This window comes from Seriola dumerili, unplaced genomic scaffold (genome assembly GCF_002260705.1).
Source record: "Seriola dumerili isolate Sdu_G_001 unplaced genomic scaffold, Sdu_1.0 BDQW01002698.1, whole genome shotgun sequence".
In the NCBI taxonomy this organism is placed as follows: Eukaryota; Metazoa; Chordata; class Actinopteri; order Carangiformes; family Carangidae; genus Seriola; species Seriola dumerili.
This window is the reverse complement of record NW_019176953.1, coordinates 181,074-193,833: the sequence shown is the minus strand read 5'-3', so window position 1 is coordinate 193,833 and position 12,760 is coordinate 181,074. Positions and strand designations below refer to the sequence as shown.

Genomic DNA, 12,760 nt, shown 5'->3' with positions numbered 1-12,760 from the left:
TCATAGTATAGCCAGACATGAAAAATGTCATTGTAAAGTAAGGAATAAGAAAACTACATAGTACAGTAAGGCATTAAAATGTCGTGGTATAGGAAGTCAAAGAAACATCATAGTACAGTATGTCAGTATGTCATAAAAACGAAATAGTATAGTAAGGCAAAAAAAACATCATAGTATAGTAAGGCATAAAAAATGAAATAGCATAATAATTCATAAAAACATCATGTTATAGTAAGTCATAAAAACGTCATCGTATTTAAAATCATAGAACGAATATTGTATTGTATGTAATAAAACCGTCATAGTATGGTAAGTCATGAAAAGCGTCATAGTATAATAAGTCATAAAAACGTCATAGTATAGTAAGGCATTAAGTATAGAAATGCGTTAAAAAACAACATACCATTGGAAGGTATAAGAAAATGTCATAGTTTAGCAAGGTATAAAAACGTTATAGTACCAATATAGTGTAGTAAGTCATGAAAACTGTCATAGTAAGTCATGAAAACAACATAGTATAGTAAATCATGAAAATGAAATAGAATAGTAAAGCATAAAAAGCATCATAGTATTGTAAGGTATAAAAATGTCATAATACCAACATAGTATATAGTAAGTCATAAAAACTTCATATTGGAGTAAGTCATAAAAACATCATACTATAGTAAGTAATAAAAACAAAATAGCATAATAAAGCATAAAAAAGGTCGTAATATAGTAAGGCATGAAAACGTCATACCATAGTAAGTCATAAAAACATCATAGTATAGTCAGGCAAAAAAAAAGAAATAGTATAGTAAGTTATCAAAACGAAATAGTATGGTAAGTATTAAAAACGACCTAGTATAATAAGGTATAAAAAGTCATAGTATAGTAAGGTATAAAAACGACATAGTATAGCAAGTCATAGAACCGACATAGTATAGTAAGTTAAAAAACGACATAGTATAGTAGGGCATAAAAAAGGTCATAATGTAGTGAAGCATGAAAATGTCATAGGATAGTGAGTCATAATAACGACATAGTATAGTAAGGTATAAAAACGTCATAGTATCGACAAAGTATGGTAAGTCATAAAAACGACATAGTAAAGTAAGGCATAAAAAACAAAACAGCATAATAATTCATAAAAACATCATATTATAGTAAGTCATAAAAACGTCATCATATTTAAAATCATAGAACAAACAGTATTGTAAGTAATAAAACCGTAATAGTATGGTAAGTCATAAAAACGTCATAGTATAGTATGTCATAAAAACGAAATAATATAGTAAGGCGTTAAGTATAGAAATGCGTTAAAAAACAACATACCATTGGAAGGTATAAAAAAATGTCATAGTTTAACAAGGTATAAAAACGTTATAATACCAATATAGTGTAGTAAGTCATAAAAAACTGTCATAGTAAGTCATGAAAACAACATAGTATAGTAAATCATGAAAATGAAATAGAATAGTAAAGCATAAAAAGCATCATAGTATAGTAAGGAATAAAAATGTTATAAAAACTTCATATTGGAGTAAGTCATAAAAACATCATGCTATAGTAAGTAATAAAAACGAAATAGCATAATAAGGCATAAAAAAGGTCATAATATAGTAAGGCATGAAAACGTCATAGTATAGTAAGTCATAAAAACATCATAGTATAGTAAGGCAAAAAAAAATAGTATATAGTAAGTTATAAAAGTTATAGTATAGCAAGTCATAGAACTGACATAGTAGTGAGTCATAATAACGACATAGTATAGTAAGGCATAAAAAACGTCATATAACATTGAGCCATAAAAACGTCATCGTAACAAGATAGTATAGTAAGGCATAAAAAGTCATAGTATAGTACCTCACAAAAACGTCATAGCATAGTAAGTCATGAAAACAAAATAGTATAGTAACTATTAAAAGTTACCTAGTATAGTAAGGTATAAAAGAACGTCCTACTACAGTAAGTCATAAAACGTCATCATATATCAAATCATAGAACCGACATAGTAGTAAGGCATAAAAAACGTCATAGTAACGACATAATATAGTAAGTAATAAAAACGTAATATTATGGTGAGTCATAAAAAAGTAATAGTATAGTTAGTCATAAAAACAACATATTATAGTAAGGCATAAAAAAAGAAATAGTATAGTAAGTTATCAAAACAAAATAGTTTAGTAAGTATTAAAAATGACCAAGTATAATAAGGTATAAAAAACTTCATGTTAAAGTAAGGCATAAAAACGTCATAGTATAGAAAGGTATAATAACATCATCGTATAGCAAGTCATAGAACCGACATAGTATAGTAAGGCATAAAAAAGGTCATAATGTAGTGAAGCATAAAAATGTCATAGGATAGTGTCATAATAACGACATAGTATAGTAAGGCATAAAAAACGTCATAGTAACACGATGTATAGTAAGGCATAAAAAGTCATAGTATAGTACCGCACAAAAACGTCATAGTAACAAGATAGTATAGTAAGGCATTTAAAGTCATAGTATACTACCGCACGAAAACGTCATAGCATAGTAAGTCATAAAAACGAAATAGTATAGTAAGTATTAAAAACAACCTAGTATAATGAGGTATAAAAAACTTCATATTACAGTAAAGTATAAAAGCGTGATAGTAACGACACAGTATAGTAAGGCATAGAAAACATCATAGCTTAATAAGGCATAAAAACGTCATAGTAAAGTAAGTCATAAAAATGACATAGTATAGTAAGGCATAAAACACTTCATACTATAGTAAGGCATTAGAACGTCATATTATAGCAAGACATAAAAAACGAAATAGTATAGTAAGTATAAAAAATGACACAGTATAGTAAGGTATAAAAAACTTCACATTACAGTCAGGCATAAAAACGTCATAGCATAGTAAGTCATAAAAATGTCATAGTATAGTAAAGCATAAAAAACAACATAGCATAATATGTCATAAAAAAAGACATAGTATAGTAAGCTATAAAAGAACATCATAGAAGGGTAAGTAATAAAAACGTCATAGTATAGTAAGTAATAAAAACGTCATATAACAGTGAGGCATAAAAACGTCAAAGTAACGAAACTGCATAACAAGGCATATAAAAGGTCATAATATAGTAAGGCTTGAAAACGTCATAATATAGTACGTACTAAAGACGACCTAGTATAGTAAGGCATAACAACGTCATCGTATTGCAAGTACATACTATAGTAAGTAAAAAAACAACATAGTATAGTAAGGCATAAAAAGGGCATAATATAGTGAGGCATGAAAATGTCATAGTATAGTGAGTCATAAAAACGACATAGTATAGTAAGACATAAGAAGTCATAGTATAGTACTGCACAAAAACGTCATAGCATAGTAAGTCATAAAAATGTCATAATATAGCAAGGAATAAAAAACGACATAGCATATGTCATAAAACGACATAGCATGGTTAAGTATAAAAGAACGTCGTACTATAGTAAGTCATAAAAATGTCATCATATATCAAATCATAGAACCGACATAGTATAGTAAGTAATAAAAAAGACATAGCATAATGAGGCATAAAAACGTCATAGTATAGAAAGGTATAAAAACGTCATATTATATCAAGGCACAAAAATGACAGTATATTAAGGCAGAAAAAAACCTCATATTGTAGAAAGGCATAAAAAGTCATAGTATAGTAAGTCATAAGTACGTTCTAGTATAGTAAGTAATAAAACGATCTAGAATAGTATGGCATAAAAACTTCATAAAATCGTCATAGTAATGCCATAGCATAGTAAGGCATAAAAAGTTGTAGATTAAGTTATAAAAATGTCTTAGTACCAACAAAGTATAGTAATTCATAAAAACTTCATAGTATAAGGCTGCATAAAAACGTCATAGTACCAACATAATATAGTAAGTCATAAGAACTTCATAGTATAAAGCGGCATAAAAACGTCATGGAATAGTAAGTCATAAAAAAGTCACAGTATAATAAGGCTTAAACATTCATATTATAGTAAGTCATAAAAATACCAGAGTATAGCAAGTCCTAAAAAGGTCATAGTACATTAAGTCATAAAAATGTCATAGTATAGTAAGGTATAAAACGTCATCGTATTGTAAGTCATAGAACCAACATAGTAAAGTAAGGAATAAAAACGATATAGTTCAGTAAGGAATAATAAAAAAAAAACGTCATAGTAGAGTAAGGTATAAAAACGTCATAGTACCAACATAGTATAGAAAATCATAAAAATAACAGAGTATAGTAAGTCCTAAAAAGGTCATTGTATAGAAAGTTATAAAAACATCATAGTATATTAAGGCATAAAAAATGACATAGTATATTAAGGAATAAAAAAACTTCATATTATAGTAAGGCATAAAAAGTCATAGAATAGTAAATCATAAATACGTTGCAGTATAGTAAGTAATAAAATGATCTAGAATAGTATGGCATAAAAAACTTCATATTATATTAAGGCATAATAACGTCATAGTAACGACATAGCATATTAAGGCATAAAAAGTTGTAGATTAAGTTATAAAAATACTTAGTACCAACATAGTATAGTCAGTCATAAAAACTTCATAGTATAAGGCGGCATAAAAACGTCATAGTATAGTATGTCAAATATCCGAAATAGTATAGTAAGTACTAAAAACAACCTAGTATAGCAATGCATAAAAAATGTCATATGACAGTAAGGAATAAAAATTACAGTAAGGCAAAAAAACGACACTGTAAAGTAAGTCATAAAAATGATATAATATAATAAGGCATAAAAAGCGTCATATTATAGTAAGTCATAAAAACGTCATAGTATGGTAATTCGTAAAAATGACATATTACAGTAAGGCATAAAAACGACATAGTATAGTAAGTCAGAAAAACCGTAATAGTATATTAGTCAAAAAACGTCATTGTATTGCAAGTCATAGAACCGACATAATATGGGATAAAAACTTCATAGTATGATAAATCAAAAAAAGGTCAAAGTATCAAGATAGTATAGTAAGTCATAAAAACGTCCTCGTATTGAAAGTCATAGAACCGACATAGTACAGTAAGTAATAGTATAGTAAGGCATAAAGACGTCATAGTACAGTAAGTCACATAAAAACGACATAGTACTGTAAGGCATAAAAAACGTCATAGTATACTAAGTCATAAAAATGTCATGTAGTAAGGCATAAAAACGCCATAGTATATTAAGTCATAAAAACATCAAAGCATAATAAGGCATAAAAACGTCACAGTGTACTAGTCATAAAAACGTCATGGTATATTAGGTCATAAAAATGAAATAGTATAGTAAGCAATAAAAACGACATATTATATTAAGGCTTAAAAATTCAGATTATAGTAAGGCATAAAAACGCCATAATAAATAAAGTCATAAAAACATCAAAGTATAATAAGGCATCCAAACGTAAAAGTATAGTAAGGCATAACGTTATAGTATAGTCAGTCATAACAACGACATAGTATAGTTGGCCATAAAAACGAAATAGTATAGTAAGTAATAAAAATGAACTAGTAAATCAATGCATAAAAATGTTATAGTGACCAAAATGGAGAACAATACATAGTTCGCTATACATATCTGGAATCACATACACAGGGATGTGAATAACCAGGTTTCACATGCTCCATTTCAGCATAAAATCCCAAATATGGTAAAAATAAAAAAACAGGATAAGACTCAAAACCGGAGGTTTTTATGGTAAGTATGAATGTTCTCTTTTGACCTTGAATTTTACAAAAAAAAAAAATCTTTACATAAGTACACTTTCCATGCGTTTTCATTGAGCTTTCAATTACATCTTCCTCCATCTTCTTAAGCAGTTGTAGTTTGCTCAGTTAACTCCTTGCCTGTTGAGTCAACCAATGGTCCAGAAAATTGTAGAAACTCGATCTTGAGTTAAGAATTTGTTGTGTCAAGTGTTTTTTGTCATCTAGCACCAATAACCATCTAAATTCTTTGTTTCCTGCTCGTTTTCTGAAGTAGAAAAGGAAGAGACTAAAGTTCTACTGTGTGTTCTACACTCTACTACTACATGTCAGATAGAAATTCAGGACAAATCCACCCACACATACACACAGACAAGAACAGACAGACAATTAGACACTCATTCATGTTACAGTTGGCTCAACACTCCACCACTGTCAAGTACTTTATTCACAATAAGGTCATTTTCTTCTTTAAAAAATCATTTTTAATATACAACACAATTTTTGACAAGACAACTCCGTTTACAGCTAAATTTGAGCTCTTGAGTTCCAGCTTCTCTCATAACCAAAGCAAGCACGTAGTTGATGGGGGAGAGAAAGATGGAGTGAAAGGGACAGATGAACAAGGGTCAAAGTTAGAAGAAAGAATGAGGAAAAAGACAGTGAAAGAGAGAGAGGGAAAGAGAAAGAGGACTACGCTTAGTATGATTTTTGTACTAAGAACCAAAATACTCAAATAAAATTAGAAAATAACAGTAATAAAAAACAGTAAGAAAGTAAGAGTTAAAGAGAAAAAAAAAAAAAAAAAAAAAAAGCAGAGGTGTACCAGGACGCTGTATCCAAGGCAACCTCACATGCATGTCTGTCTGACGCTTCTGCTCTGTTCTGCCGTTTCACAAGTCCACATACACAAACACACACTCATGCAAACTTGAGTGTGTGAGCCCCCCGTATTCCAAGCGAGTGTGCATCTCTGGGGGTTAGAGGGGAGGGAGCAAGGGAGGGGGGCGGGGTGGAGAGAGAGACAGGGCGAAGTGAGAGGGAGTGAGAGGGAGCAGGGAAGTTATCCCCGACACATTTCTCCCTCATTCACTCCCTCAATCTGCCATCCTTCCCTCCTTTCCTAGAGCTGAGTAAAGAGTCTCTGTCTCCCACATCACAGCTCCGGTCATCCTCTGTCCAACTGTGCCACTGTGTGTCTGTGTGTGTATGTCTGTGTGTGTGTGTGTGTATATATATGTGTGTAATATATATAAATATATATCTATTAGCGATTCCATATCTGTGGGAACCTGTTTTGGCAGGTGTTGAAAACTGAGGAGCAGAAGCTGCTTTAAGTTTCTATCAAGGGGACAAAAGGGAGCTTGTGACTTATATAAGATCTACGTTAATACTGTCATTAGTGTACTTTACAAACATAAATTAAGAGTAGAAGGTGAACTTCTTGGGAGAGTTGCGTTGGTTCTGTAGTAGGGCATCTTGATCAGTGTTGACCTGTGTGTCTGTGCGTGTCTGTGTGTACATGTCACGGTACTGGCAGGCAATGGGCACAAGCTTAAGAGTCTGTCAGAACGGGCAGGGAGGTGGAGGTGGCGGGGGCAGGGTGGGAGGTGGACAGAGAGATGACGAGGAGGAAAGAGAAGAGATGGGCTCCTTTCCATGATGGACACACCCATCAGTCAATCAGCCCTGGGCTCCTCCAAGGAAGGGTGCGGTGGATGGCGCCACCTGGGGAAAAGAAAAGTTACACACAAACTTAGCAAACACATTGCCTGGATATGATTCTCTGAACTGTTTATCAGCGAAGAGAGAGTTTGTGTGTGTGTTTGTGTGTGGCTTGTACCTGCTATCTAGAAATGTAAGTGTAGGTGCGGGAGGGAGACCGTCCCTCTGACTGGCCGTTGGTCGAGACGTTCAGGAAGTCCCAGATCAGAATGGTGTCGTCATGAGAACTGCTGATGATCTGAAACTCATCGAACTGGAGACGGAACACACGGCCAGAGTGCTCCTGAAAACACACAACACATTAGGAAATTATGTTTACATATTGTGTGCATACAAGCAGAACATGGACTCTAAAATATGGATGTATGTGATGTCACCATCGCAGCTGAAAGTGCAGGTTAACCAACCAGGGTAAAACTGTTAGTGTTAGCTGTGACTGTTACTGAACTTGTGAATTCAGTTCTGTTTTGCTGCCAACACAGTGCTGTTTTTACAGGACCACATCCCCTCCAACACAACAACCACAAATAAATTCTCAAAGTTTGGCAAATGCTGGATTTCCCCCATAATTTCATGTGAAAGGACATTAGGGTTTAATGTTGTATTAAAGAGAATTACAGAAAAACTACCAACTGAGTGATCACCTCTCTCATATCTCCTAAATGACCCTCACAATTGGCAACAAGATACACGAGTGAAATGAACCGTTGCCGGCAGTTAAAACCAATGTGAAAATCACTATGTATTTTGAGAGAAGTTTCAAGTTTGAATTTTTAAAAATCCTTTATAGCTGAGATTTTTTTAAGCCGACATCTAAATTCCTTGAGAAATACAGTGGTTTAAAGACACTTGTGCATTAGCTCCCCATCAGTTAGCCATGTGAAAACACATTAAATCAATGGTGCTCACCACTAGAGTGCGCAGACATAATGTGCTGGCGGGGGCTCGTGGGTCAAGGGCTGCCTGCAGGTCCCACACCTTGATCTTACTGCAGAGAGAAACATTGAAAGGACAGAATGTCAGGAACAGATTGAGTCTCTGTTCACAAAACCATGTGTGCGTTTACACTCACCCGTCGTAGGCGCCGCTGACAATCCTCTTGTTGTCGAAGCGAATGCAGCGCACCAACTCCTCATGACCTTCCAGCACTCGCAAACATGCCCCACATTCTATGTCCCATAACCTGCAGAAAAGTAAAACCTTAGTACACAAACACACAGTACATAGTACACAGTAATCATAGCTCAAGTATGATTTCAAACAACAACACTTCACTGTTGGATTATTCTTCTGGCCAACTACATTTTTGATAGATTGTGTTTTTAGCCTCATCAGTGTTTGGGTAAGAGATCCAAATTGATGTTACAACAGTGAATAAAGTGCCAATCATTGTTCAATTGATTTCAACAATGTACATTTTAATATTTCAATATACAATCCATAAATATCGTTAGCAGACAGCAAACACTAAAGGCTCCAACAAAAACAACTTGGTTGAAATTTGCTGGTTTATGCTTAAGTCTCATACACGTACCGGATTGTGTTGTCAGATGAGCCACTGACCACTAGACGATCTCTGTACTGTAGACAGGCAATACCCCGCTTATGACCATTTAGAGTGCGCACAAACTCACAGGTGCTGGTGCTCCATACCTACAGAGTGAGGGTATTACAGACAGCTTTGTAAAACAATGACCATTATTTAATGAGATTAGTACAGCTTAACAAACAAACCAAAACACTCACTGGCTGGATTTGAAGCTACAGAGCAAATCTGACATCTAGTTTCATTTAGAGTATCTTATAAGTAAATATCAAAAATTTTCTAATGTCCACCTTTGATTTTTTTCCCCTCAATCTTTCACATTGCAAGTTGGTATCTTTCTTTTCAGGGATTCACAAATTCACCAATAGCTGTAGAATACAGAGAAACTAATAAGAAACAATGTCTAGTCTAAAAACTGTGAATTTGGAAAAAACCCTCATTGTGCTACGGTTTTCAGCAGATAAATGATATATAATAAAACCTACGCTGCAGCAACTATCAGAGACATATTTCTAGTAATCAAGTCCTTAGCCGTTGTTACCTTGATGGTGCGGTCCCCCGAGGCGGACACAATGTATTTGTCGTCAAAGTCGACCACGTTGACCGCAGCCCGGTGTCCCACCAGGACCCGACGTAGGCTGATGTCAGTGGGTGAGGCCATGTCCCAGACTGCAATTGAACGGTCCTTGGAGCAGGTGACCATCAAGCCATTGGCGAAGCGAAGGTGAAGAACTGCCTCATTGTGGTGAATCAGTGTGTTCAGTACCTCACCCGTCATTACCTCCCACACCCTGTAGAGGAAGAGAGATGGCAGGAGAGGGGCAGAGTGAAACAGGAGGAAGTAAAAACAGAGGTAGGGAGAGATGGTAGGGTGGTCAATTGATGAGGGCAAAGGTGAGAGAGGGATAAAAAGAAAAAGGTGGAACAGGGCAGGAGGGAAAATTATAGATGTAGAATGAGAGGGGGCAGGTGTGAGAAGGAGGGAAGGAATGACAAAGGGGTGAGAAAAGTGGAAAATGATAGGAGTAAGGGGTGGGTAGGAAAGAAAAATGAGAGGGGGCAGCGGGAAGAGTGGTCAAAATGAAAGAAAAGAAGATGCAAAGTGGAAAAGACATGCAATGGGAGTGAAGGAAAAGGGAAAACAATGGAGACATGAAAGAGAGTTATGTTTATTAATTTTACAATGGGGAGTAACTCAGAGTTAGCACGCACACACACGCAGAGGAGTGGCTGTGAAGAACATGTTACTGAACAGGACTGCTGGGCATTGAGAGTCAAATGCAGAACACACTGGAAAAGCTGACAACCAGACCTACAAACAAAGTGCCTGTCAAGCTGTTGCTAAGGAAGTGAAGTCACATTTTCCTTGGATACCGCCCAGTGAGTACGGCTGAAGTGTGAAATAATAAGAGAATTAATGTTGAGCTTCTGTGTGCAGTAGCCAAACAAGTGTCAACATACACCCACAAGCCAGGTCTTTAAATATCTGCAATAAAACATACCCCACTATCTCTGGTAATGATAGTAAATCTAACTCACGAAATAATAAACTTCAGTGTTTTATATTCCATCTGATATACAGTATACTGTATGTAGTATATTTACTGCCTATCTGTAAGGAGCAGCTGTAGATTGGATGTTAACTGATAGTAAAACTGGGGGCTACACAACAGGCTGCAGAGGGTATTTTGGTCATGACTGTGTGAAAAACAGACTATAAGCAGACAGGGTGTGAAATCATAGATGTATGTCTACAACAATAGAACCATATTTTGACAACTGTAACCAATTTGTTGCAATAAGGTAAGGTACGCATATTGTATTTCTCTGTTATTTTTCCAAAATGAATATTGTGCAGTCAACTACACTCGATCTGTTTGACAGCAGAGATCCATTTTGCATGAGATGTTTTGCCTAAAGTTAAAAGGCAGGTTTTAAAACCTGCTGTTTTTGGTGTCATACAAACAATGCCAGTGGTAGTTTTTTACATTTTGCTATGTGGATGGGCTATTAAGTATATTCTTCATGAATTTCCCCTAGGGGATAAATAAAGTATCTATCTATCTATCTATCTATCTATCTATCTATCTATCTATCTATCTACAGATGAAGTCAATTGTGGGTGACACTTGATACTTGACAGTACATTGTGTTCAAGCTGAAAAAAAGTTTAGTAAATAGAAAGAAATGATGGAGTAATCATCCAGGCATCCAGCCTAATCCACAATGAATGAATAACAACTTTCTCTTCAGTAATGTAAATCATTTTTATCTTGCTGATTTTATCTTACAGATTTGATGTTAGATGTGTCTTGTACCTGACAGTTGAGTCAGAAGACCCAGTGACGATGACCCTCTCATCATACTGCAGACACAACACTGAGCCTGTGTGACCGGTCAGTATTTTCAGACACTCCAGAGACTGCTTATCCCAGATCTGTAAGGAGAAAAGACAGGAACATATTGAAGGAAGTGGAAGTGAAGCAGAGATCAACAGAGGAGGACACAGAAAAAAGGAAAAAATAAGTGGTATTGAAAAGGTTGCAGATTTGGGTCATGCTAAGAATGTGATATTCTTACAGCAGTGTTCATGCACTGTTCATGCCCCATTTCCCCAGTGCTGTTCTGAGCTCTGTGTGTTTATGTGCGCGCGTGAAAGAGAGCCAATCAGCTCTTCTCTGGGTGTGCGTAAGCCTGCTAAAGAACAATAAGACAAATCCACTCTTCTCCTCCCTCTACTTCCCCTCCTCTTCATCATCATCATCTTCTTCTCTTCTCCCAGGCCAGGCAGATAAGTGGAACACACAACGGGTCTGGAGCTGAGCCCTTTTATCCTATAATTCACTTGTGTTATGTCTCAGTGTCTGCTGGTTTAGCTCAGCGCCATAGACAATAAGATGATAAGCCACAGTGAGCCAGAAGAAAAAATTAAATTCATAAATACACAAACACAGGTTGGAAGACACACACACACACACACACACACACACACACACACACACACACACACACACACACACACACAATCGTAGACCTGATCGTTTGAACATGTCAGAGAAGACCCAGTGACGATGACCTCTCATCCATATCTGCAGACACACAACACTGAGCCTTGTGCTGTGATAGTCACCGGTCAGTATTTTTCAGACACTCCAGAGACGCTTATCCCAGATCTGTAAGGAGAAAAAGACAGGAACATATTGAAGGAAGTGGAAGTGAAGCAGAGATCAACAGAGGAGGACACAGAAAAAGGAAAAATAAAGTTGATTGTATGAAAAGGTTGCAGATTTGGGTCATGCTAAGAATGTGATATCTTTACAGCAGTGTTCATGCACTGTTCATGCCCCATTTCCCCAGTGCCTGTCTGAGCTCTGTGTGTTTATGTGCGCGCGGTGAAAGAGAGCCAATCAGCTCTTCTCTGGGTGTGCGTAAGCCTGCTAAAGAACAATAAGACAAATCCACTCTTCTCCTCCCTCTACTTCCCCTTCCTCTTCATCATCATCATCTTCTTCTCTTCTCCCAGCCAGGCAGATAAGTGGAACACACAACGGGTCTGGAGCTGAGCCCTTTTATCCTATAATTCACTTGTTGTTTATGTCTTCAGTGTCTGCTGGTTTAGCTCAGCGCCATAGACAATAAGATGATAAGCCACAGTGGAGCCAGAAGAAAAAATTAAATTTATAAATAACACAAACACAGGTTGGAAGCAACACACACACACACACACACACACACACACACACACACACACACACACACACACACACACACACACAACACACACACA

General features: G+C 35.7%; 1 protein-coding gene across 1 annotated transcript in view; it reads right to left on the bottom strand.

Moving 5' to 3' along the window:
• Positions 1-6,132: 6,132 nt before the first annotated feature.
• The window catches only part of fbxw11 (F-box and WD repeat domain containing 11), a 15,138-nt gene continuing 8,510 nt past the window's right edge, over positions 6,133-12,760 (bottom strand). The window contains exons 7-13 of the mRNA XM_022769329.1: positions 11,292-11,410; positions 9,515-9,764; positions 8,962-9,080; positions 8,500-8,610; positions 8,337-8,415; positions 7,546-7,710; positions 6,133-7,430 (exon numbers count right to left, since the gene is read on the bottom strand). Of these exons, the coding sequence (XP_022625050.1) occupies positions 7,549-7,710; positions 8,337-8,415; positions 8,500-8,610; positions 8,962-9,080; positions 9,515-9,764; positions 11,292-11,410 (840 nt within the window). The 3' untranslated portion in view covers positions 6,133-7,430; positions 7,546-7,548. The remainder of the gene's footprint in view (positions 7,431-7,545; positions 7,711-8,336; positions 8,416-8,499; positions 8,611-8,961; positions 9,081-9,514; positions 9,765-11,291; positions 11,411-12,760) is intronic.